This window comes from Lampetra planeri, chromosome 4 (assembly GCF_965212315.1).
Source record: "Lampetra planeri chromosome 4, kcLamPlan1.2.h2, whole genome shotgun sequence".
In the NCBI taxonomy this organism is placed as follows: domain Eukaryota; kingdom Metazoa; phylum Chordata; class Hyperoartia; order Petromyzontiformes; family Petromyzontidae; genus Lampetra; species Lampetra planeri.
In genome coordinates, this window is record NC_136110.1 from 31,859,774 (window position 1) to 31,887,488 (window position 27,715).

General features: G+C 57.6%; 1 protein-coding gene across 1 annotated transcript in view; it reads left to right on the forward strand.

Moving 5' to 3' along the window:
* Nucleotides 1-335: 335 nt before the first annotated feature.
* LOC144717958 (dystrobrevin beta-like) overlaps nucleotides 336-27,715 on the forward strand; it is a 32,420-nt gene continuing 5,040 nt past the window's right edge. The window contains 13 exon segments of the mRNA XM_078593801.1: nucleotides 336-453; nucleotides 21,137-21,200; nucleotides 21,369-21,449; nucleotides 21,699-21,919; nucleotides 21,952-22,040; nucleotides 23,091-23,176; nucleotides 23,350-23,504; nucleotides 23,692-23,797; nucleotides 24,222-24,388; nucleotides 25,142-25,266; nucleotides 25,841-25,897; nucleotides 26,552-26,642; nucleotides 27,384-27,475. Of these exon segments, the coding sequence (XP_078449927.1) occupies nucleotides 21,167-21,200; nucleotides 21,369-21,449; nucleotides 21,699-21,919; nucleotides 21,952-22,040; nucleotides 23,091-23,176; nucleotides 23,350-23,504; nucleotides 23,692-23,797; nucleotides 24,222-24,388; nucleotides 25,142-25,266; nucleotides 25,841-25,897; nucleotides 26,552-26,642; nucleotides 27,384-27,475 (1,304 nt within the window). The 5' untranslated portion in view covers nucleotides 336-453; nucleotides 21,137-21,166.

The window sequence follows — 27,715 nt, forward strand, 5'->3', positions numbered from 1 at the left end:
AGAGTATCTTCCTGGAGCCAGGGCATCTTCCTGGAGCCAAATCATCTCCCTGGAGCCAGGGCATCTTCCTGGAGCTAGAGTATCTTCCTGGAGCCAGGGCATCTTCCTGGAGCCAAATCATCTCCCTGGAGCTAGAGTATCTTCCTGGAGCCAAATCATCTCCCTGGAGCCAGGGCATCTTCCTGGAGCCAAATCATCTCCCTGGAGCCAGGGCATCTTCCTGGAGCCAAATCATCTCCCTGGAGCCAGGGCATCTTCCTGGAGCTAGAGTATCTTCCTGGAGCCAGGGCATCTTTGCGAATCCCGGAACTGCGGTAGCTCCTGGAGCTTCTCGCTGGAGCCACCTTCCTTGTCCCCTCGCCATCCCAAGGGGTCCGCGATGCCGAAGGGGGAGCGGAGACCCCGGGCCCCCTGAGCCCCAGGGGTCCCACTCATCTCAGGAGAGACGCACAGGTACGGTGACACGGGGTAGATGAGAATCAGAATATTGATATATATACTGGAGGAATCCGATGAGCTATAAAGCTCTTTTCACACATGTCCAGTCGGGGATACCGGGGAGATGAAGGCGGTGCACGTGGGACGGCATAGGCTATTCGATTAAATCAGTAATCGATCACTCTACCGATGATTGTCGGTTCTGTTCCTCGGCGAATCGAATAGCTCGAACATTATAGAGAGGGGGGGAAACGTGTTTCCACGTGTGCCGCTGGACGGGAGGTGGTTGGCAGGCTTAATCGGTCACGTCCGGCAGGGCACAGGGGTTTCCCGCCTTCAGGATGTCGGGGCTGACGTCATTCCTAACGAGGCCCCCAGAAATCCGCCCACAACAACGATGTCTGTCAGTCGCCGACTTACTGGACCATCATCAGACGTCCCAGCAGCGCACGTGGGCCAGGAGGGGTGGGGGGGGGGGACCAGGGGAGGGGGTGCAAATGCCATGGGCCCTCCCAGTTCACATGGGTCGTTTGGCCAACGTTGGTCCAGACATATACGTTGGGCCTCCGGTTCCAAGCACATGCCAACGTTGGCTCAACGTTGGGACTACGATTCCAACCACATGCCAACGTTGGATCAACGTTGAGACTACGATTCCTACCACATGCCAACGTTGGTTCAACGTTGGCATTTGTACTGGGTTGGTGCAAGCAATTCAATGTTCTCCCCCCCCCCACCTGCCCAAAGTTGCCTCCAATGACCCGGTGCCCGGGGCCCATCCGGTGGCCCGTGGTCCCAGGGAGCAGTTGGGCCGCGTGCGCGCTGGACATCTGTGAGAAAAGAAGCGCTTTATAGCTTATCGGATTAATTCCTCACGCAGCATAACAACAGATTCTGACAGCGACGCCGCTGCCTGTGGGCGGGTTCCGTGGAGGCGGCGGGGGAGCGGTGGTGCCGTGGGTCACGCGCCGCGCTACGAACCCGTTCCCGCTCGCGGCCACCAACACCACCGGTGACGATGATCTGAACCGGTCCTGGGCCTCCCCTAGGTCGACCCGGCCTCAAACGAGTACCTGGTTGCGGTGTGTAGTAAACATCGCCACGAGGGAGACAAAGGCGGTCGGGTGTGGTTGGCTGGCCACCCACCCCCTCGTGTGCCGTGCCGGCCTTCACGCGTGCTCGCTAACAGCACTTGCCCCAACAGTGTGTTAAGGCTACACGGGGGATCTTTGTCTTTGGAGAAGGGAGAGTGCAGTACAGTACGTGCCATCATTGGCGTGTGATGGTTTGAATCGGCCCGGCCTCCCCTATGCCGAGGACTGCCTATTGCGCCGTGTCACCATTTTATCATTGATTGGGGAGACAAAGGCGGCCGGGTGTGGCGGTGGCAACCCCACCTCCCTCGTGTGCTGGTCTGAATAGATCCTCGTAACAGCACTTGTCCCCGCGGTTTAGGTCGGCTACACAGGGGACCTTTGTCTAGATGTGTATAGGTGTGCGTGTTCCCGTGTGTTTTACAATACACCGGGTTTGTATTCCCACTGCGTGTCGTGGAACATTGCATTGTAAATCCGATTGGTGTTCTCAAGTCTCACCCCTAACCCCAGCTCTAGTGACGCCTCTAGCCCTAAGACTCACCCTAACCCCAGCCCGAGTCACGACTCTCACCCTAAGACTCACCCTAACCCCAGCCCTAGTGACGCCTCTAGCCCTAAGACTCACCCTAACCCCAGCCCTAGTCACGACTCTCATCCTAAGTCTCACCCTAACCCCAGCTCTAGTCACGACTCTCATCCTAAGTCTCACCCTAACCCCAGCTCTAGTCAAGACTCTCACCCTAAGTCCCACCCTAACCCCAGCCCTAGTCACGACTCTCACCCTAAGTCTCACCCTAACCCCAGCTCTAGTCAAGACTCTCACCCTAAGTCCCACCCTAACCCCAGTCCTAGTCACGACTCTCATCCTAAGTCTCACCCTAACCCCAGCCCTAGTCACGACTCTCACCCTAAGTCTCACCCTAACCCCAGCCCTAGTCACGACTCTCACCCTAAGTCCCACCCTAACCCCAGCCCTAGTCACGACTCTCATCCTAAGTCTCACCCTAACCCCAGCTCTAGTCAAGACTCTCACCCTAAGTCCCACCCTAAGTCCCACCCTAACCCCAGCCCTAGTCACGACTCTCACCCTAAGTCTCACCCTAACCCCAGCCCTAGTCACGACTCTCACCCTAAGTCCCACCCTAACCCCAGCCCTAGTCACGACTCTCATCCTAAGTCTCACCCTAACCCCAGCTCTAGTCAAGACTCTCACCCTAAGTCCCACCCTAAGTCCCACCCTAACCCCAGCCCTAGTCACGACTCTCACCCTAAGTCTCACCCTAACCCCAGCCCTAGTCACGACTCTCACCCTAAGTCCCACCCTAACCCCAGCCCTAGTCACGACTCTCATCCTAAGTCTCACCCTAACCCCAGCTCTAGTCAAGACTCTCACCCTAAGTCACACCCTAACCCCAGCCCTAGTCACGACTCTCACCCTAAGTCTCACCCTAACCCCAGCTCTAGTCAAGACTCTCACCCTAAGTCCCACCCTAACCCCAGCCCTAGTCACGACTCTCACCCTAAGTCTCACCCTAACCCCAGCCCTAGTCAAGACCCTCACCCTAAGACTCACCCTAACCCCAGCCCTAGTCACGACTCTCACCCTAAGTCTCACCCTAACCCCAGCCCTAGTCACGACTCTCACCCTAAGACTCACCCTAACCGCAGCCCTAGTCACGACTCTCACCCTAAGACTCACCCTAACCCCAGCCCTAGTCACGACTCTCATCCTAAGTCCCACCCTAACCCCAGCCCTAGTCACGACTCTCACCCTAAGTCTCACCCTAACCCCAGCCCTAGTCACGACTCTCACCCTAAGTCCCACCCTAACCCCAGCCCTAGTCACGACTCTCATCCTAAGTCTCACCCTAACCCCAGCCCTAGTCACGACACTCACCCTAAGACTCACCCTAACCCCAGCCCTAGTCACGACTCTCACCCTAAGTCTCACCCTAACCCCAGCCCTAGTGACGCCTCTAGCCCCTAAGACTCAACCTAACCCCAGCCCTAGTCACGACTCTCACCCTAAGTCTCACCCTAACCCCAGCTCTAGTCAAGACTCTCACCCTAAATCCCACCCTAACCCCAGCCCTAGTCACGACTCTCACCCTAAGTCTCACCCTAACCCCAGCTCTAGTCAAGACTCTCACCCTAAATCCCACCCTAACCCCAGCCCTAGTCAAGACTCACCCTAAGTCTCACCCTAACCCCAGCCCTAGTCAAGACTCTCACCCTAAGTCTCACCCTAACCCCAGCCCTAGTCACGACTCTCACCCTAAGTCTCACCCTAACCCCAGCCCTAGTCAAGACTCTCACCCTAAGTCTCACCCTAACCCCAGCCCTAGTCACGACACTCACCCTAAGACTCACCCTAACCCCAGCCCTAGTCACGACTCTCACCCTAAGTCTCACCCTAACCCCAGCCCTAGTGACGCCTCTAGCCCCTAAGACTCACCCTAACCCCAGCCCTAGTCACGACTCTCACCCTAAATCCCACCCTAACCCCAGCCCTAGTCACGACTCTCACCCTAAGTCTCACCCTAACCCCAGCCCTAGTCAAGACTCACCCTAAGTCTCACCCTAACCCCAGCCCTAGTCAAGACTCGCACCCTAAGTCTCACCCTAACCCCAGCCCTAGTCACGACTCTCACCCTAAGACTCACCCTAACCCCAGCCCTAGTCACGACTCTCACCCTAAGTCTCACCCTAACCCCAGCCCTAGTCAAGACTCACCCTAAGTCTCACCCTAACCCCAGCCCTAGTCAAGACTCTCACCCTAACCCCAGCCCTAGTCACGACTCTCACCCTAAGTCTCACCCTAACCCCAGCCCTAGTCAAGACTCTCACCCTAAGTCTCACCCTAACCCCGCCCTAGTCAAGACTCTCACCCTAAGACTCACCCTAACCCCAGCCCTAGTCAAGACTCTCACCCTAAGTCTCACCCTAACCCCGCCCTAGTCAAGACTCTCACCCTAAGACTCACCCTAACCCCAGCCCTAGTCAAGACTCTCACCCTAAGACTCACCCTAACCCCAGCCCTAGTCAAGACTCTCACCCTAAGTCTCACCCTAACCCCGCCCTAGTCAAGACTCTCACCCTAAGACTCACCCTAACCCCGCCCTAGTCAAGACTCTCACCCTAAGACTCACCCTAACCCCAGCCCTAGTCAAGACTCTCACCCTAAGTCTCACCCTAACCCCGCCCTAGTCAAGACTCTCACCCTAAGACTCACCCTAACCCCAGCCCTAGTCAAGACTCTCACCCTAAGTCTCACCCTAACCCCAGCCCTAGTCACGACACTCACCCTAAGACTCACCCTAACCCCAGCCCTAGTCACGACTCTCACCCTAAGTCTCACCCTAACCCCAGCCCTAGTGACGCCTCTAGCCCCTAAGACTCACCCTAACCCCAGCCCTAGTCACGACTCTCACCCTAAGTCTTACCCTAACCCCAGCTCTAGTCAAGACTCTCACCCTAAATCCCACCCTAACCCCAGCCCTAGTCACGACTCTCACCCTAAGTCTCACCCTAACCCCAGCTCTAGTCAAGACTCTCACCCTAAATCCCACCCTAACCCCAGCCCTAGTCAAGACTCACCCTAAGTCTCACCCTAACCCCAGCCCTAGTCAAGACTCTCACCCTAAGTCTCACCCTAACTAACCCCAGCCCTAGTCACGACTCTCACCCTAAGTCTCACCCTAACCCCAGCCCTAGTCAAGACTCTCACCCTAAGTCTCACCCTAACCCCAGCCCTAGTCAAGACTCTCACCCTAAGACTCACCCTAACCCCAGCCCTAGTCACGACTCTCACCCTAAGTCTCACCCTAACCCCAGCCCTAGTCAAGACTCTCACCCTAACCCCAGCCCTAGTCACGACTCTCACCCTAAGACTCACCCTAACCCCAGCTCTAGTCACGACTCTCACCCTAAGACTCACCCTAACCCCAGCCCTAGTCAAGACTCTCACCCTAAGTCTCACCCTAACCCCAGCCCTAGTCAAGACTCTCACCCTAAGACTCACCCTAACCCCAGCCCTAGTCACGACTCTCACCCTAAGACTCACCCTAACCCCAGCCCTAGTCAAGACTCTCACCCTAAGTCTCACCCTAACCCCAGCCCTAGTCAAGACTCTCACCCTAAGACTCACCCTAACCCCAGCCCTAGTCAAGACTCTCACCCTAAGTCTCACCCTAACCCCAGCCCTAGTCAAGACTCTCACCCTAAGACTCACCCTAACCCCAGCCCTAGTCACGACTCTCACCCTAAGACTCACCCTAACCCCAGCCCTAGTCAAGACTCTCACCCTAAGTCTCACCCTAACCCCAGCCCTAGTCAAGACTCTCACCCTAAGACTCACCCTAACCCCAGCCCTAGTCAAGACTCTCACCCTAAGACTCACCCTAACCCCAGCCCTAGTCAAGACTCTCACCCTAAGACTCACCCTAACCCCAGCCCTAGTCAAGACTCTCACCCTAAGTCTCACCCTAACCCCAGCCCTAGTTACGACTCTCACCCTAAGACTCACCCTCACCCCAGCCCTAGTCACGACTCTCACCCTAACCCCAGCTCTAGTCACGACTCTCACCCTAAGTCCCACCCTAACCCCAGCCCTAGTCAAGACTCTCACCCTAACCCCAGCCCTAGTGACGCCTCTAGCCCCTAAGACTCACCCTAACCCCAGCCCTAGTCAAGACTCTCACCCTAACCCCAGCTCTAGTCACGACTCTCACCCTAACCCCAGCTCTAGTCACGACTCTCACCCTAACCCCAGCTCTAGTCACGACTCTCACCCTAACCCCAGCTCTAGTCACGACTCTCACCCTAACCCCAGCTCTAGTCACGACTCTCACCCTAAGTCCCACCCTAACCCCAGCCCTAGTCAAGACTCTCACCCTAACCCCAGCCCTAGTGACGCCTCTAGCCCCTAAGACTCACCCTGACCCCAGCCCTAGTCAAGACTCTCACCCTAACCCCAGCTCTAGTCACGACTCTCACCCTAACCCCAGCTCTAGTCACGACTCTCACCCTAACCCCAGCTCTAGTCACGACTCTCACCCTAACCCCAGCTCTAGTCACGACTCTCACCCTAACCCCAGCTCTAGTCACGACTCTCACCCTAACCCCAGCTCTAGTCACGACTCTCACCCTAACCCCAGCTCTAGTCACGACTCTCACCCTAACCCCAGCCCTAGTCACGACTCTCACCCTAACCCCAGCCCTAGTCAAGACTCTCACCCTAACCCCAGCCCTAGTCAAGACTCTCACCCTAACCCCAGCCCTAGTGACGCCTCTAGCCCCTAAGACTCACCCTAACCCCAGCCCTAGTCAAGACTCTCACCCTAACCCCAGCTCTAGTCACGACTCTCACCCTAACCCCAGCTCTAGTCACGACTCTCACCCTAACCCCAGCTCTAGTCACGACTCTCACCCTAACCCCAGCTCTAGTCACGACTCTCACCCTAACCCCAGCTCTAGTCACGACTCTCACCCTAACCCCAGCTCTAGTCACGACTCTCACCCTAACCCCAGCTCTAGTCACGACTCTCACCCTAACCCCAGCTCTAGTCACGACTCTCACCCTAAGTCCCACCCTAACCCCAGCCCTAGTCAAGACTCTCACCCTAACCCCAGCCCTAGTGACGCCTCTAGCCCCTAAGACTCACCCTGACCCCAGCCCTAGTCAAGACTCTCACCCTAACCCCAGCTCTAGTCACGACTCTCACCCTAACCCCAGCTCTAGTCACGACTCTCACCCTAACCCCAGCTCTAGTCACGACTCTCACCCTAACCCCAGCTCTAGTCACGACTCTCACCCTAACCCCAGCTCTAGTCACGACTCTCACCCTAACCCCAGCTCTAGTCACGACTCTCACCCTAACCCCAGCTCTAGTCACGACTCTCACCCTAACCCCAGCCCTAGTCACGACTCTCACCCTAACCCCAGCCCTAGTCAAGACTCTCACCCTAACCCCAGCCCTAGTCAAGACTCTCACCCTAACCCCAGCCCTAGTGACGCCTCTAGCCCCTAAGACTCACCCTAACCCCAGCCCTAGTCAAGACTCTCACCCTAACCCCAGCTCTAGTCACGACTCTCACCCTAACCCCAGCTCTAGTCACGACTCTCACCCTAACCCCAGCTCTAGTCACGACTCTCACCCTAACCCCAGCTCTAGTCACGACTCTCACCCTAACCCCAGCTCTAGTCACGACTCTCACCCTAACCCCAGCTCTAGTCACGACTCTCACCCTAACCCCAGCTCTAGTCACGACTCTCACCCTAACCCCAGCCCTAGTCACGACTCTCACCCTAACCCCAGCCCTAGTCAAGACTCTCACCCTAACCCCAGCCCTAGTCAAGACTCTCACCCTAACCCCAGCTCTAGTCACGACTCTCACCCTAACCCCAGCTCTAGTCACGACTCTCACCCTAACCCCAGCTCTAGTCATGACTCTCACCCTAACCCCAGCTCTAGTCACGACTCTCACCCTAACCCCAGCTCTAGTCACGACTCTCACCCTAACCCCAGCTCTAGTCACGACTCTCACCCTAACCCCAGCTCTAGTCACGACTCTCACCCTAACCCCAGCTCTAGTCACGACTCTCACCCTAACCCCAGCCCTAGTCACGACTCTCACCCTAACCCCAGCCCTAGTCAAGACTCTCACCCTAACCCCAGCCCTAGTCAAGACTCTCACCCTAACCCCAGCTCTAGTCACGACTCTCACCCTAACCCCAGCTCTAGTCACGACTCTCACCCTAACCCCAGCTCTAGTCACGACTCTCACCCTAACCCCAGCCCTAGTCACGACTCTCACCCTAACCCCAGCCCTAGTCAAGACTCTCACCCTAACCCCAGCCCTAGTCACGACTCTCACCCTAACCCCAGCTCTAGTCACGACTCTCACCCTAACCCCAGCTCTAGTCACGACTCTCACCCTAACCCCAGCTCTAGTCACGACTCTCACCCTAACCCCAGCTCTAGTCACGACTCTCACCATAACCCCAGCTCTAGTCACGACTCTCACCCTAACCCCAACTCTAGTCACGACTCTCACCCTAACCCCAGCTCTAGTCACGACTCTCACCCTAACCCCAGCTCTAGTCACGACTCTCACCCTAACCCCAGCTCTAGTCACGACTCTCACCCTAACCCCAGCCCTAGTCACGACTCTCACCATAACCCCAGCCCTAGTCAAGACTCTCACCCTAACCCCAGCCCTAGTCAAGACTCTCACCCTAACCCCAGCTCTAGTCACGACTCTCACCCTAACCCCAGCTCTAGTCACGACTCTCACCCTAACCCCAGCTCTAGTCACGACTCTCACCCTAACCCCAGCCCTAGTCACGACTCTCACCCTAACCCCAGCCCTAGTCAAGACTCTCACCCTAACCCCAGCCCTAGTGACGCCTCTAGCCCCTAAGACTCACCCTAACCCCAGCCCTAGTCAAGACTCTCACCCTAACCCCAGCTCTAGTCACGACTCTCACCCTAACCCCAGCTCTAGTCACGACTCTCACCCTAACCCCAGCTCTAGTCACGACTCTCACCATAACCCCAGCTCTAGTCACGACTCTCACCCTAACCCCAACTCTAGTCACGACTCTCACCCTAACCCCAGCTCTAGTCACGACTCTCACCCTAACCCCAGCTCTAGTCACGACTCTCACCCTAACCCCAGCTCTAGTCACGACTCTCACCCTAACCCCAGCCCTAGTCACGACTCTCACCATAACCCCAGCCCTAGTCAAGACTCTCACCCTAACCCCAGCCCTAGTCAAGACTCTCACCCTAACCCCAGCTCTAGTCACGACTCTCACCCTAACCCCAGCTCTAGTCACGACTCTCACCCTAACCCCAGCTCTAGTCACGACTCTCACCCTAACCCCAGCCCTAGTCACGACTCTCACCCTAACCCCAGCCCTAGTCAAGACTCTCACCCTAACCCCAGCCCTAGTGACGCCTCTAGCCCCTAAGACTCACCCTAACCCCAGCCCTAGTCAAGACTCTCACCCTAACCCCAGCTCTAGTCACGACTCTCACCCTAACCCCAGCTCTAGTCACGACTCTCACCCTAACCCCAGCTCTAGTCACGACTCTCACCCTAACCCCAGCTCTAGTCACGACTCTCACCCTAACCCCAGCCCTAGTCACGACTCTCACCCTAACCCCAGCCCTAGTCAAGACTCTCACCCTAACCCCAGCCCTAGTCAAGACTCTCACCCTAACCCCAGCTCTAGTCACGACTCTCACCCTAACCCCAGCTCTAGTCACGACTCTCACCCTAACCCCAGCTCTAGTCACGACTCTCACCCTAACCCCAGCTCTAGTCACGGCTCTCACCCTAACCCCAGCTCTAGTCACGACTCTCACCCTAACCCCAGCTCTAGTCACGACTCTCACCCTAACCCCAGCTCTAGTCACGACTCTCACCCTAACCCCGCCCTAGTCAAGACTCTCACCCTAAGACTCACCCTAACCCCAGCCCTAGTCAAGACTCTCACCCTAAGTCTCACCCTAACCCCGCCCTAGTCAAGACTCTCACCCTAAGACTCACCCTAACCCCAGCCCTAGTCAAGACTCTCACCCTAAGACTCACCCTAACCCCAGCCCTAGTCAAGACTCTCACCCTAAGTCTCACCCTAACCCCGCCCTAGTCAAGACTCTCACCCTAAGACTCACCCTAACCCCGCCCTAGTCAAGACTCTCACCCTAAGACTCACCCTAACCCCAGCCCTAGTCAAGACTCTCACCCTAAGTCTCACCCTAACCCCGCCCTAGTCAAGACTCTCACCCTAAGACTCACCCTAACCCCAGCCCTAGTCAAGACTCTCACCCTAAGTCTCACCCTAACCCCAGCCCTAGTCACGACACTCACCCTAAGACTCACCCTAACCCCAGCCCTAGTCACGACTCTCACCCTAAGTCTCACCCTAACCCCAGCCCTAGTGACGCCTCTAGCCCCTAAGACTCACCCTAACCCCAGCCCTAGTCACGACTCTCACCCTAAGTCTTACCCTAACCCCAGCTCTAGTCAAGACTCTCACCCTAAATCCCACCCTAACCCCAGCCCTAGTCACGACTCTCACCCTAAGTCTCACCCTAACCCCAGCTCTAGTCAAGACTCTCACCCTAAATCCCACCCTAACCCCAGCCCTAGTCAAGACTCACCCTAAGTCTCACCCTAACCCCAGCCCTAGTCAAGACTCTCACCCTAAGTCTCACCCTAACTAACCCCAGCCCTAGTCACGACTCTCACCCTAAGTCTCACCCTAACCCCAGCCCTAGTCAAGACTCTCACCCTAAGTCTCACCCTAACCCCAGCCCTAGTCAAGACTCTCACCCTAAGACTCACCCTAACCCCAGCCCTAGTCACGACTCTCACCCTAAGTCTCACCCTAACCCCAGCCCTAGTCAAGACTCTCACCCTAACCCCAGCCCTAGTCACGACTCTCACCCTAAGACTCACCCTAACCCCAGCTCTAGTCACGACTCTCACCCTAAGACTCACCCTAACCCCAGCCCTAGTCAAGACTCTCACCCTAAGTCTCACCCTAACCCCAGCCCTAGTCAAGACTCTCACCCTAAGACTCACCCTAACCCCAGCCCTAGTCACGACTCTCACCCTAAGACTCACCCTAACCCCAGCCCTAGTCAAGACTCTCACCCTAAGTCTCACCCTAACCCCAGCCCTAGTCAAGACTCTCACCCTAAGACTCACCCTAACCCCAGCCCTAGTCAAGACTCTCACCCTAAGTCTCACCCTAACCCCAGCCCTAGTCAAGACTCTCACCCTAAGACTCACCCTAACCCCAGCCCTAGTCACGACTCTCACCCTAAGACTCACCCTAACCCCAGCCCTAGTCAAGACTCTCACCCTAAGTCTCACCCTAACCCCAGCCCTAGTCAAGACTCTCACCCTAAGACTCACCCTAACCCCAGCCCTAGTCAAGACTCTCACCCTAAGACTCACCCTAACCCCAGCCCTAGTCAAGACTCTCACCCTAAGACTCACCCTAACCCCAGCCCTAGTCAAGACTCTCACCCTAAGTCTCACCCTAACCCCAGCCCTAGTTACGACTCTCACCCTAAGACTCACCCTCACCCCAGCCCTAGTCACGACTCTCACCCTAACCCCAGCTCTAGTCACGACTCTCACCCTAAGTCCCACCCTAACCCCAGCCCTAGTCAAGACTCTCACCCTAACCCCAGCCCTAGTGACGCCTCTAGCCCCTAAGACTCACCCTAACCCCAGCCCTAGTCAAGACTCTCACCCTAACCCCAGCTCTAGTCACGACTCTCACCCTAACCCCAGCTCTAGTCACGACTCTCACCCTAACCCCAGCTCTAGTCACGACTCTCACCCTAACCCCAGCTCTAGTCACGACTCTCACCCTAACCCCAGCTCTAGTCACGACTCTCACCCTAAGTCCCACCCTAACCCCAGCCCTAGTCAAGACTCTCACCCTAACCCCAGCCCTAGTGACGCCTCTAGCCCCTAAGACTCACCCTGACCCCAGCCCTAGTCAAGACTCTCACCCTAACCCCAGCTCTAGTCACGACTCTCACCCTAACCCCAGCTCTAGTCACGACTCTCACCCTAACCCCAGCTCTAGTCACGACTCTCACCCTAACCCCAGCTCTAGTCACGACTCTCACCCTAACCCCAGCTCTAGTCACGACTCTCACCCTAACCCCAGCTCTAGTCACGACTCTCACCCTAACCCCAGCTCTAGTCACGACTCTCACCCTAACCCCAGCCCTAGTCACGACTCTCACCCTAACCCCAGCCCTAGTCAAGACTCTCACCCTAACCCCAGCCCTAGTCAAGACTCTCACCCTAACCCCAGCCCTAGTGACGCCTCTAGCCCCTAAGACTCACCCTAACCCCAGCCCTAGTCAAGACTCTCACCCTAACCCCAGCTCTAGTCACGACTCTCACCCTAACCCCAGCTCTAGTCACGACTCTCACCCTAACCCCAGCTCTAGTCACGACTCTCACCCTAACCCCAGCTCTAGTCACGACTCTCACCCTAACCCCAGCTCTAGTCACGACTCTCACCCTAAGTCCCACCCTAACCCCAGCCCTAGTCAAGACTCTCACCCTAACCCCAGCCCTAGTGACGCCTCTAGCCCCTAAGACTCACCCTAACCCCAGCCCTAGTCAAGACTCTCACCCTAACCCCAGCTCTAGTCACGACTCTCACCCTAACCCCAGCTCTAGTCACGACTCTCACCCTAACCCCAGCTCTAGTCACGACTCTCACCCTAACCCCAGCTCTAGTCACGACTCTCACCCTAACCCCAGCTCTAGTCACGACTCTCACCCTAAGTCCCACCCTAACCCCAGCCCTAGTCAAGACTCTCACCCTAACCCCAGCCCTAGTGACGCCTCTAGCCCCTAAGACTCACCCTGACCCCAGCCCTAGTCAAGACTCTCACCCTAACCCCAGCTCTAGTCACGACTCTCACCCTAACCCCAGCTCTAGTCACGACTCTCACCCTAACCCCAGCTCTAGTCACGACTCTCACCCTAACCCCAGCTCTAGTCACGACTCTCACCCTAACCCCAGCTCTAGTCACGACTCTCACCCTAACCCCAGCTCTAGTCACGACTCTCACCCTAACCCCAGCTCTAGTCACGACTCTCACCCTAACCCCAGCCCTAGTCACGACTCTCACCCTAACCCCAGCCCTAGTCAAGACTCTCACCCTAACCCCAGCCCTAGTCAAGACTCTCACCCTAACCCCAGCCCTAGTGACGCCTCTAGCCCCTAAGACTCACCCTAACCCCAGCCCTAGTCAAGACTCTCACCCTAACCCCAGCTCTAGTCACGACTCTCACCCTAACCCCAGCTCTAGTCACGACTCTCACCCTAACCCCAGCTCTAGTCACGACTCTCACCCTAACCCCAGCTCTAGTCACGACTCTCACCCTAACCCCAGCTCTAGTCACGACTCTCACCCTAACCCCAGCTCTAGTCACGACTCTCACCCTAACCCCAGCTCTAGTCACGACTCTCACCCTAACCCCAGCCCTAGTCACGACTCTCACCCTAACCCCAGCCCTAGTCAAGACTCTCACCCTAACCCCAGCCCTAGTCAAGACTCTCACCCTAACCCCAGCTCTAGTCACGACTCTCACCCTAACCCCAGCTCTAGTCACGACTCTCACCCTAACCCCAGCTCTAGTCATGACTCTCACCCTAACCCCAGCTCTAGTCACGACTCTCACCCTAACCCCAGCTCTAGTCACGACTCTCACCCTAACCCCAGCTCTAGTCACGACTCTCACCCTAACCCCAGCTCTAGTCACGACTCTCACCCTAACCCCAGCTCTAGTCACGACTCTCACCCTAACCCCAGCCCTAGTCACGACTCTCACCCTAACCCCAGCCCTAGTCAAGACTCTCACCCTAACCCCAGCCCTAGTCAAGACTCTCACCCTAACCCCAGCTCTAGTCACGACTCTCACCCTAACCCCAGCTCTAGTCACGACTCTCACCCTAACCCCAGCTCTAGTCACGACTCTCACCCTAACCCCAGCCCTAGTCACGACTCTCACCCTAACCCCAGCCCTAGTCAAGACTCTCACCCTAACCCCAGCCCTAGTCACGACTCTCACCCTAACCCCAGCTCTAGTCACGACTCTCACCCTAACCCCAGCTCTAGTCACGACTCTCACCCTAACCCCAGCTCTAGTCACGACTCTCACCCTAACCCCAGCTCTAGTCACGACTCTCACCATAACCCCAGCTCTAGTCACGACTCTCACCCTAACCCCAACTCTAGTCACGACTCTCACCCTAACCCCAGCTCTAGTCACGACTCTCACCCTAACCCCAGCTCTAGTCACGACTCTCACCCTAACCCCAGCTCTAGTCACGACTCTCACCCTAACCCCAGCCCTAGTCACGACTCTCACCATAACCCCAGCCCTAGTCAAGACTCTCACCCTAACCCCAGCCCTAGTCAAGACTCTCACCCTAACCCCAGCTCTAGTCACGACTCTCACCCTAACCCCAGCTCTAGTCACGACTCTCACCCTAACCCCAGCTCTAGTCACGACTCTCACCCTAACCCCAGCCCTAGTCACGACTCTCACCCTAACCCCAGCCCTAGTCAAGACTCTCACCCTAACCCCAGCCCTAGTGACGCCTCTAGCCCCTAAGACTCACCCTAACCCCAGCCCTAGTCAAGACTCTCACCCTAACCCCAGCTCTAGTCACGACTCTCACCCTAACCCCAGCTCTAGTCACGACTCTCACCCTAACCCCAGATCTAGTCACGACTCTCACCCTAACCCCAGCTCTAGTCACGACTCTCACCCTAACCCCAGCTCTAGTCACGACTCTCACCCTAACCCCAGCTCTAGTCACGACTCTCACCCTAACCCCAGCTCTAGTCACGACTCTCACCCTAACCCCAGCCCTAGTCACGACTCTCACCCTAACCCCAGCCCTAGTCAAGACTCTCACCCTAACCCCAGCCCTAGTCAAGACTCTCACCCTAACCCCAGCTCTAGTCACGACTCTCACCCTAACCCCAGCTCTAGTCACGACTCTCACCCTAACCCCAGCTCTAGTCACGACTCTCACCCTAACCCCAGCTCTAGTCACGGCTCTCACCCTAACCCCAGCTCTAGTCACGACTCTCACCCTAACCCCAGCTCTAGTCACGACTCTCACCCTAACCCCAGCTCTAGTCACGACTCTCACCCTAACCCCAGCTCTAGTCACGACTCTCACCCTAACCCCAGCCCTAGTCACGACTCTCACCCTAACCCCAGCCCTAGTCAAGACTCTCACCCTAACCCCAGCCCTAGTCAAGACTCTCACCCTAACCCCAGCTCTAGTCACGACTCTCACCCTAACCCCAGCTCTAGTCACGACTCTCACCCTAACCCCAGCTCTAGTCACGACTCTCACCCTAACCCCAGCCCTAGTCACGACTCTCACCCTAACCCCAGCCCTAGTCAAGACTCTCACCCTAACCCCAGCCCTAGTCACGACTCTCACCCTAACCCCAGCTCTAGTCACGACTCTCACCCTAACCCCAGCTCTAGTCACGACTCTCACCCTAACCCCAGCTCTAGTCACGACTCTCACCCTAACCCCAGCTCTAGTCACGACTCTCACCCTAACCCCAGCTCTAGTCACGACTCTCACCCTAACCCCAGCTCTAGTCACGACTCTCACCCTAACCCCAGCTCTAGTCACGACTCTCACCCTAACCCCAGCTCTAGTCACGACTCTCACCCTAACCCCAGCTCTAGTCACGACTCTCACCCTAACCCCAGCCCTAGTCACGACTCTCACCCTAACCCCAGCCCTAGTCAAGACTCTCACCCTAACCCCAGCCCTAGTCAAGACTCTCACCCTAACCCCAGCTCTAGTCACGACTCTCACCCTAACCCCAGCTCTAGTCACGACTCTCACCCTAACCCCAGCTCTAGTCACGACTCTCACCCTAACCCCAGCTCTAGTCACGACTCTCACCCTAACCCCAGCTCTAGTCACGACTCTCACCCTAACCCCAGCCCTAGTCACGACTCTCACCCTAACCCCAGCCCTAGTCAAGACTCTCACCCTAACCCCAGCCCTAGTCAAGACTCTCACCCTAACCCCAGCTCTAGTCACGACTCTCACCCTAACCCCAGCTCTAGTCACGACTCTCACCCTAACCCCAGCTCTAGTCACGACTCTCACCCTAACCCCAGCTCTAGTCACGACTCTCACCCTAACCCCAGCTCTAGTCACGACTCTCACCCTAACCCCAGCCCTAGTCAAGACTCTCACCCTATCCCCAGCCCTAGTCACGACTCTCACCCTAACCCCAGCTCTAGTCACGACTCTCACCCTAACCCCAGCTCTAGTCACGACTCTCACCCTAACCCCAGCTCTAGTCACGACTCTCACCCTAACCCCAGCCCTAGTCACGACTCTCACCCTAACCCCAGCTCTAGTCACGACTCTCACCCTAACCCCAGCTCTAGTCAAGACTCTCACCCTAACCCCAGCCCTAGTCAAGACTCTCACCCTAACCCCAGCCCTAGTCAAGACTCTCACCCTAACCCCAGCTCTAGTCACGACTCTCACCCTAACCCCAGCTCTAGTCACGACTCTCACCCTAACCCCAGCCCTAGTCAAGACTCTCACCCTAACCCCAGCTCTAGTCACGACTCTCACCCTAACCCCAGCTCTAGTCACGACTCTCACCCTAACCCCAGCCCTAGTCAAGACTCTCACCCTAACCCCAGCTCTAGTCACGACTCTCACCCTAACCCCAGCCCTAGTCACGACTCTCACCCTAACCCCAGCTCTAGTCACGACTCTCACCCTAACCCCAGCTCTAGTCACGACTCTCACCCTAACCCCAGCCCTAGTCAAGACTCTCACCCTAACCCCAGCTCTAGTCACGACTCTCACCCTAACCCCAGCCCTAGTCAAGACTCTCACCCTAACCCCAGCCCTAGTCAAGACTCTCACCCTAACCCCAGCTCTAGTCACGACTCTCACCCTAACCCCAGCTCTAGTCACGACTCTCACCCTAACCCCAGCTCTAGTCACGACTCTCACCCTAACCCCAGCCCTAGTCACGACTCTCACCCTAACCCCAGCTCTAGTCACGACTCTCACCCTAACCCCAGCTCTAGTCACGACTCTCACCCTAACCCCAGCTCTAGTCACGACTCTCACCCTAACCCCAGCTCTAGTCACGACTCTCACCCTAACCCCAGCTCTAGTCACGACTCTCACCCTAACCCCAGCTCTAGTCACGACTCTCACCCTAACCCCAGCTCTAGTCACGACTCTCACCCTAACCCCAGCCCTAGTCACGACTCTCACCCTAACCCCAGCCCTAGTCAAGACTCTCACCCTAACCCCAGCCCTAGTCAAGACTCTCACCCTAACCCCAGCTCTAGTCACGACTCTCACCCTAACCCCAGCTCTAGTCACGACTCTCACCCTAACCCCAGCTCTAGTCACGACTCTCACCCTAACCCCAGCTCTAGTCACGACTCTCACCCTAACCCCAGCTCTAGTCACGACTCTCACCCTAACCCCAGCCCTAGTCACGACTCTCACCCTAACCCCAGCCCTAGTCAAGACTCTCACCCTAACCCCAGCCCTAGTCAAGACTCTCACCCTAACCCCAGCTCTAGTCACGACTCTCACCCTAACCCCAGCTCTAGTCACGACTCTCACCCTAACCCCAGCTCTAGTCACGACTCTCACCCTAACCCCAGCTCTAGTCACGACTCTCACCCTAACCCCAGCTCTAGTCACGACTCTCACCCTAACCCCAGCCCTAGTCAAGACTCTCACCCTAACCCCAGCCCTAGTCACGACTCTCACCCTAACCCCAGCTCTAGTCACGACTCTCACCCTAACCCCAGCTCTAGTCACGACTCTCACCCTAACCCCAGCCCTAGTCACGACTCTCACCCTAACCCCAGCTCTAGTCACGACTCTCACCCTAACCCCAGCTCTAGTCACGACTCTCACCCTAACCCCAGCCCTAGTCAAGACTCTCACCCTAACCCCAGCTCTAGTCACGACTCTCACCCTAACCCCAGCTCTAGTCACGACTCTCACCCTAACCCCAGCTCTAGTCACGACTCTCACCCTAACCCCAGCTCTAGTCACGACTCTCACCCTAACCCCAGCCCTAGTCACGACTCTCACCCTAACCCCAGCTCTAGTCACGACTCTCACCCTAACCCCAGCTCTAGTCACGACTCTCACCCTAACCCCAGCTCTAGTCACGACTCTCACCCTAACCCCAGCTCTAGTCACGACTCTCACCCTAACCCCAGCTCTAGTCACGACTCTCACCCTAACCCCAGCTCTAGTCACGACTCTCACCCTAACCCCAGCTCTAGTCACGACTCTCACCCTAACCCCAGCCCTAGTCACGACTCTCACCCTAACCCCAGCCCTAGTCAAGACTCTCACCCTAACCCCAGCCCTAGTCAAGACTCTCACCCTAACCCCAGCTCTAGTCACGACTCTCACCCTAACCCCAGCTCTAGTCACGACTCTCACCCTAACCCCAGCTCTAGTCACGACTCTCACCCTAACCCCAGCTCTAGTCACGACTCTCACCCTAACCCCAGCTCTAGTCACGACTCTCACCCTAACCCCAGCCCTAGTCACGACTCTCACCCTAACCCCAGCCCTAGTCAAGACTCTCACCCTAACCCCAGCCCTAGTCAAGACTCTCACCCTAACCCCAGCTCTAGTCACGACTCTCACCCTAACCCCAGCTCTAGTCACGACTCTCACCCTAACCCCAGCTCTAGTCACGACTCTCACCCTAACCCCAGCTCTAGTCACGACTCTCACCCTAACCCCAGCTCTAGTCACGACTCTCACCCTAACCCCAGCCCTAGTCACGACTCTCACCCTAACCCCAGCCCTAGTCAAGACTCTCACCCTAACCCCAGCCCTAGTCAAGACTCTCACCCTAACCCCAGCTCTAGTCACGACTCTCACCCTAACCCCAGCTCTAGTCACGACTCTCACCCTAACCCCAGCTCTAGTCACGACTCTCACCCTAACCCCAGCTCTAGTCACGACTCTCACCCTAACCCCAGCTCTAGTCACGACTCTCACCCTAACCCCAGCCCTAGTCAAGACTCTCACCCTAACCCCAGCCCTAGTCACGACTCTCACCCTAACCCCAGCTCTAGTCACGACTCTCACCCTAACCCCAGCTCTAGTCACGACTCTCACCCTAACCCCAGCCCTAGTCACGACTCTCACCCTAACCCCAGCTCTAGTCACGACTCTCACCCTAACCCCAGCTCTAGTCACGACTCTCACCCTAACCCCAGCCCTAGTCAAGACTCTCACCCTAACCCCAGCTCTAGTCACGACTCTCACCCTAACCCCAGCTCTAGTCACGACTCTCACCCTAACCCCAGCCCTAGTCAAGACTCTCACCCTAACCCCAGCCCTAGTCACGACTCTCACCCTAACCCCAGCCCTAGTCAAGACTCTCACCCTAACCCCAGCCCTAGTCAAGACTCTCACCCTAACCCCAGCCCTAGTCACGACTCTCACCCTAACCCCAGCCCTAGTCAAGACTCTCACCCTAACCCCAGCCCTAGTCACGACTCTCACCCTAAGTCTCACCCTAACCCCAGCCCTAGTCACGACTCTCACCCTAACCCCAGCTCTAGTCAAGACTCTCACCCTAACCCCAGCCCTAGTCAAGACTCTCACCCTAACCCCAGCCCTAGTCACGACTCGAGCCCTCACCATAGCACACAGACAGGGGCCCGGGACCGCTCTGATCTCTCTCTATGCACCATAAGGGCCGTTGCCCTAAACGTCGCCTATAATAAGCATGCAGTTGCATCTTCTGAGGCCACACACCGTGTTGCTATTGACGAGTGTTGTGTTGACTGTTTGTTGATGTTAATTGCGCTTCGTGCACCACTGCCAACGCAGAATCAGCGTCACCAAATGGTTTGTTAGATAGGGCTGAGGCTGGAGCAACGCAGCTGTTGGCGGCCTTAGGCTGGACACTCGGGGTCTGAAGAACAGAAGCTTCCCCAAGTGAATCTGAGTGTCGGTTGCTGGCAACTTTGCTGCTGTAGTGGGACGGCACGTCGCGCTCGGGAGAGGTTGCAGTGGCAGAGGGACTTGCTGAGAGTAGAACGCTGTTAAACTAAACTATTCGTTGTGCCAGGTAAGGCCCACTGAGCGATATGCTGTAGCTCCTTTTCAGAAGCGACCTGCCCATGAATGATAGCCCATTGAAGTGGGTCATCACCACGTGGATGTTTCTAGCAGCCAAATACTCCAAACGCACTTTTCTAAATGTGGAGGGGAAAACCGGACGACCCGGAGGAAAATCCACGCGACCACGGGGAGAGAGATACATGCAAACTCAAAATATGTAGCAAGCGTCAGGGTTGGGATCGAACCTACGACGACCTCCTGCATACCAGGCGAGGGAGTTAACATCTAGCTACCGCGGCGCCCCAGGAGGGTTGTGGTGGCATCGTCATCTCTTGGCTTTGGCCCTGACGATGTCTTGTAGTTTATATTCAGCATAGTCTTCTGCATACCACTTGAAACACAATTGTCAGCATGCTCCTCTGTGCATCATACCGCTTGAAACACAACTGTCAGAGTCCTCTGTTAGCGAAGTCAAACGTCTCAGCGGTCCCCCGCTGCTGCTGCTGCTCAAGTTGAACGTCGAGGCATCGGTGTTCAGCTCCTGTTTATAGCCCTCAGCTGTGTGGTGAGCCAGGGGTGGAAATGTCACATTACTATGGCCGGGGTGAATCTATCCATAGGACAACGAACGAGTTGGCTTTCCCTAGAACAAAGTGGTATTCATTTGATCGACCCTGGAGGGATGATGGGCTGAATTGACCCCCAAAACAGGATTTGGGGGTCAGTTTTGGATTGTGGTTGAGTTTGCGTTGTCGTTGTGTGGCTTCTGGATTGTGGTTGTGTGGATTGTGGTTGTGTGAGTGTGGATTGTGGTTGTGAGTGTGGGTTGTGATTGTGAATGTGGGCTGTGGCTGCGAGTGTGTGCTGTGGTTGTGAGTTGTGGATTGAGTTGTTGTTGCTGTTGTTGCAGTGAGGTGGAGCGGAGCCAACCCCGGTCATCATGGCCGACCGAAGGCAACTTTTCACCGAGATGCGTACGAGAGCCGAGGCGCATAGTACAGCACAACAGACCACCACGTGACACCACACATCACCACGTGGCACCACCACACAGCACCACGTGACACCACCACACAGCACCACGTGACACCTCGTCGCACAATGTAACACCACGTGGCACCGCGTGTGCTCTCCGTCCTCAGGAGCCCAGAATTTCGACGCGATCCGCCTGTCCACGTACCGCGCCGCCTGCAAGCTGCGCTTCGTGCAGAAGAGGTGCAGCCGTGAGTGCAGCAACCGCCACCTCCTCCATCGTCACCTCAACGTTCCCACCTTGTCACCATCGGACCCCAATCAACACCGCCCCTCTATCACGTCATCGCCACCATCAATGACCTATAAGAGGCCCACCACCACCACCTCCACACCACCACCACCACCTCCACACCACCACCACCCCCACTCGTGCTGTGACCCCCACACGTTGCGTCTCGTCCCCCCGCCCGCCCACCCGCCCGCCACGCCGCCCGCAGTCCACCTGGTGGACACGTGGAGCCTGCTGGAGGTGTTCCGGGAGCAGGGCCTGGCGGGCCGCGCAGACGGCACGGTGACCACCGGAGCCATGGCCCCCTCCGGCAGCGGCGGCGGTGGCGTCGGCGATGGTGGCGTCAGCGGTGGCGTCGGCGGTGGCGTCGGCGGCGTTGGCGTGGACATGTCGGTGGCCCAGCTGGAGCGGCTGGTGCTGTCCCTCTACGTGCAGCTCAACAAGAAGCCCTCTACGTGCAGCTCAACAAGAAGCTCTCCTCCCAGCAGCAGCTGTCGGCCGAGGCCTGCTCAGGCCTGCTGCTCTCCTTCCTGCTCGCCGCGATCGACAGGTCAGCCGGGGGGGGGGGGGGTTGGGGGGTGGGGGAGGTGGAGGGTGGGGGATGGGGGAGGTGGAGGGTGGGGGGGTGGGGGAGGTGGAGGGTGGGGGAGGTGGAGGGTGGGGGGTGGGGGAGGTGGAGGGTGGGGGAGGGTTGAGTGGGGGGTGGGGGAGGGTGGGGGAGGGTTGGGTGGGGGGTGGGGGAGGTGGAGGGTGGGGGGTGGGGGAGGTGGAGGGTGGGGGAGGGTTGGGGTGGGGGATGGGGGAGGGTTGGGTGGGGGGTGGGGGAGGTGGAGGGTGGGGGGTGGGGGAGGGTTGGGTGGGGGGTGGTGGAGGGTGGGGGGTGGGGGACGTGGAGGGTGGGGGAGGTGGAGGGTGGGGGAGGGTTGGGTGGGGGGTGGGGGGTGGGGGAGGTGGAGGGTGGGGGTGGGGGAGGGTTGGGTGGGGGGTGGGGGAGGTGGAGGGTGGGGGGTGGGGGAGGTGGAGGGTGGGGGATGGGGGAGGGTTGGGTGGGGGGTGGGGGAGTTGGAGGGTGGGGGAGGGTTGGGTGGGGGGTGGGGGGAGGGTTGGGTGGGGGGTGGAGGAGGTGGAGGGTGGGTGGTGGGGGGGTGGAGGGTGGGGGTGTGGGTGCTCCACCCAGTGGTTCCCACCCCCGTGACGGGTGTGCAGCACGGGGGAGAGCTGTGCGTACGTGTGTGTGTACTTGTGCGTGCGTCTGTACGCGAGTGTGTGGTGTGTGCATTGTATGGGGAGCGGTAGTGTAGTGGTTAGTGCGCGGCGCTACGAATCCAGCAACCCGAGTTCGATTCTCGCTCGTGGCCAACACGACTAGTCCTGGGACTCCCCTAGGTCGACTAAGCCTCAAATGAATACCTGGTGCGGCATGTAAACATCGCCACTGGTGAGACAAAGGCGATCGGGCGTGGTGCTGGCCACCCACCCCCTCGTGTGCCGTGCTGGCCTTCATAGGTGCTCGCTAGCAGCACTTGCCCCAACAGTCTGTAAAGGGTACACGGGGGATCTTTGTCTTTTCTGTGTGTGGACACGCACGTGGCCCGCGCAGCGAGGGCCTCGAGAAGGTGACGACGTTTTCCGTGAAGGTCACCCTGGCCACGATGTGCGGAGGCAAGATCGTGGACAAGCTTCGATGTGAGTTCACACGACTCGGAGATCACGGGGGGGGGGGGGGGGCGTGGGGGAGCCCGGGTCCCCTGTGTCCCTCCCTCTCCCGCTCGCATCCCCCCTTCGGAGGGGACACATCGCCCCCCGTGTCGCGCACCCCCCAACCCCCCCGTGCCGCCGCTGTGTCCCGTTTTCCGCAGATCTCTTCTCGGAGCTGTCCGACGGCTCGGGGGTGCTGATGTGGAGCCGCTTCGACCGCTTCCTGCAGGACGTGCTGGCGCTGCCCACCGCCGTGTTCGAGGGCCCGTCCTTCGGCTACAACGCGCAGACGGCGCGCGCCTGCTTCCCCAACCCCGTGCGTCGTCGCCACCGTCGCCGCCGGTTCACTCGGCTAGCCCACCGATCCTGGCTCCCCCCCAATCCGCGTCTCCCACTCTGTGGCCTGCTTCCTGTGTCTCATTTGTCTCACCGCGTGTCTCCCCGCGTGTCTCCCCGTGTCTCACTGCGTGTCTCCCCGCGTGTCTCCCCGCCCGTACCCGCAGCAGCGTGTGACCCAGAGCATCTTCCTGGACGCCCTCATGTCGGAGCCGCCCCCCCAGTGCCTTGCGTGGCTCCCCCTTATACACCGCCTCTGCAGCGCCGAGAATGGTAACCTCCCCCCCCCCCCCCCACCAAACCTTCGTCTCCATATTGGGGGGCGGTAACGCCCCCCCCAACACTCTCTCCAGCGCCAAGATTGGTACTGCAATCCCAAGCCGAGAACGTGGTGACGATGGTGGTGGTATGTCTCGTTTGGTCGTGGTGATGGTGGCGGTGATAGTAGTGTGTGCTGTTTGGTAGTGGTGGTGGCGGAGTGGTGGTGGCAGTGCGTGCTGTTTGGTGGTGGTGTATTGTTTGGTAGTGGTGGTTTGTGGTGGTGCGTGTCCTTTAGTGGCGGTCATGTCGGCATTGAATTGTCGACGTTACGGATGTCGTCGCGGTCGATGTCACCGCTCGATTTCGTGGCCGTCGTCATTGTCATTGACGCCACCGTCCACTCGGCGGTTGTTCGTGGCGCCGTGCGCGCGCGCAGTGTTCCACCCGGTGGAGTGCTCGTTCTGCCACAGCGAGAGTATGCTGGGCTTCCGCTACCGCTGCCAGCAGTGCCGCAGCTACCAGCTGTGCCAGGACTGCTTCTGGAGGGGCCAGGCGAGCAGCACCCACTCGAACCAGCACCAGATGAAGGAGTACACCTCCTGGGTACGCAGCAGCAGCAGCAGCAGCGGCGGTGGCGGCGACGCTACCGCCCCGCGCTCGCGCCAGGCTAGGTGCACTTTTGAGGGCAGCGCGTTGAGTGTGAAAGGCAGCTCGCTTCTGGCGGGGGGGAAGGGGGGGGGGGGGTTCTCGGGACAGACCCAGGTGCCCGTGGGTTGACCAGAGTTGGCTGGCAGATGCACCACCCATGCACCCCACTGTGGCACCTCGCTCCGATTTAGCCGCCTGGTGCTCCGCTCGTTGCTGTGACACCACGAGTGCCAGTCACTGGCAAGGCCACTCGGCTCAGAATCCTCCCGTACCAAAACATTCCACCGGTACGGCCATTGAAGGTTAAAAATAATGAACGCGTTCAATAGCGTGGGGCCAAGAGGACATCCCCGTCTCAGAGCAAAGCAAAAGGGGAATGGCTCTGACTCCAGGCCACTTGGCGTCATGAAGGTTCTTAACAATTGTGAGCAACGTTTCAGTTTCATGTCATTTATTTGGTAGAACCCTGTGAGCCATTCAGCTCTTTAATCGGGTGCAACCGCAACAAACAAAAACATGAACAAGAAAACATCTTAAAGTGACTACGCGCAAACATAAAAATCCAGGAAAAAACAGCATAGTCTTCCAGAAAAAGCACCGTATATCAATGCTGATAGAACAACCCAAAGCCCTGGCCTGTCGCCTTGACCAGGATGATGGAGCACAGATGTGCATCTCGCCGTGTCTCTCTCTCTCTCGTGTCTGCAGAAATCCCCGGCTAAGAAGCTGGGAGCTGCCATCTCAAAGACGCTGGGCTGCGTGTCCGGCCGTGAGAATTCCCACGCCTTGTACCCAGAGTCTCCGGACAACGGCGCGGAGACCACGCACGTCGGGTGTGGCTGCACATCACAAAGACAAAGATCCCCCGTGTAGCCCTTAACAGGCTATTGGGTCAAGTGCTTTTAGCGAGTAGCACCTTTGAAGGCCGGCACGGCACACGTGGGGTGGGCGGACAGCACCACACCCGGTTGCCTTTGTCTCCGCAGTGGCGTAGTTTACTACATGCCACAGCAGCTACTCATTTGAGGCCGAGTCGACCTAGGGGAGGCCCAGGACCGATTCAGATAATTTAATTGTCACTGGGTGTTGGTGGCCGTGAGCAGAAATCGAAATCGGGGTCGCCGGGTTTGTAGCGCAGCGTAGCGCTAACCGCTACACTACCGCTCCCCGTACACACACATACACACACGTACACACACGTACACACACGTACACACATACACACACGTACACACACGTACACACACGTACACACATACACACACGTACACACACGTACACACACGTACACACACGTACACACATACACACACGTACACACACGTACACACATACACACACGTACACACAGACACATACACTCGATCTTGTCTACAACTGTGTCCCACCCCCCTCTCCTTCCCGCAGCCTCCCCTGGTCCCACTCCAGTGCGATGGACGGAGTCGTCCCTTCCTCAAACCGCAGGTCAGTGCCACGGTGCCCGTGGCGTCACGGTGGCTAGGAGATGTTAACTACCTCGCCTGCTATGCAGGAGGTCGCGGGTTGGATCCCAACCCTATTTGGAGTTTGCGTGGATTTTCTCCGGGTCCTCCGGTTTTTCTTTCCACATTGAGTGGCCTGGAGTCGGAGTATTTGGCTGTTATACAATTCCACGTGATAAGCCACTTCGTTCAGCTATCATTTGTGTCCAGGTTGCTTTTGAAAAAGAACTACATAGCTCAGCAGGTCTCACCTGGTAAAATATTAAATAGTTTAGCTTCCTCCCAGGGCCGTCCATAGGGGGGGTGCGGAGCCCGGGGCAACTCACGCCGCATGGGTCCCCCGCCGCCTTCAAACTAAACCGGGAGTGTTACATCTGACAGTGACGTCGAAGCGAGAAGCCCCCCAGAGCGCGGGGCCCAGGGCAGTCGCCCATATTCACCGTGTTCCTTTGGGACGACTATGCCTCCTCCCTGTGCACACCCTCGTGTTTCTGTCCATCTGTCCGTTTCTCCGCGTGTCGTCTTTCTCTGACCGTGTCTCTCTCTTTGCCTGTCTTCTGTGTCTCCATCCATGTCTCTACCGTGTCCCCGCACCTCTGTCCGTGTCCCCGTGTCTCACTCTCATCTGCATTCGCAGCTCCGTGTTAATGGCCGAGAGCCCGGGCCGCTCTGATGACGAGCACCACCTCATCGCGCGGTACGCGGCACGGCTGGCAGCCGAGGACAACGTGAGGACAACCACGCGCAATCGCACACCGCTGCACACCACACACCACCGCAACAACACATCACAACCACACAGCACAACCACACACCAACAACCGCACACACTACTACAGCCACCTCAACAACCACCTCATCCACACCTACCTCAACAACCACCTCATCCACAACTACCTCGACAACCATATCACCACCACAGCCACCGCCTCGGCATCACCTCCACTGTGTTCTGTGGTGTGTGTACGGCATGCGCTGGGCACTGTGCGTAGTCTGTGCTGCTGTGCACATTGTACCAGAGTGTGCACTGTACACACTGTACGCACTGTGCACACTGCACACACCGTGGGGCTGCACATACTGTACACACTGTACACGACACACACTGATCGAGGGCAGCAAGCACTGCACATTGTACACACTACACACTGTACAAATTACACACTGCGCACTGTGCACACCGCACACTGTGAATACTGCACCACGTGCACTGTGCACACTGTACACACTGTACGCACTGTGCACACTGCACACACCGTGGGACCGCACATACTGTACACACTGTGCGCGACACACTGATCGAGGGCAGCAAGCACTGCACATTGTACACACCACACACTGTACAAACTACACACTGCGCGCCTGTGAATACTGCACCACATACACTGTGCACACTGTACGCACTGTACACATTGTGCACACTGTACGCACTGCACACACTGTGCTCACTGTACGTACTGTCTACGCAGAGGGCTCTGGCTGCGGGGGAGATCTCTCCGCTCTCGATGGACGTCAACAAACATCAGCGGCAGCTCATCGCCGAGTTGGAGAGTCGCAATCGGTGAGCGAGCGGCGGAACATGGGCCTCCCTGTCGCTGGTGGTTGTGATGTTGGTGACGGTGATGTTGTTGATGTTGTTGATGCTCGAGAGTATGTTGATGTTATTGCTGTTGTTAAGGTTGGTGGTGATGTTGACGATGTTCTTGATGCTAGCGATGATCTTGATGTTCGGTTGACGTTGTCGATGTCGATGATGTTGATCACGCCGTTGATGTTGCCAAAGTTGATGTTGTCAATGTCG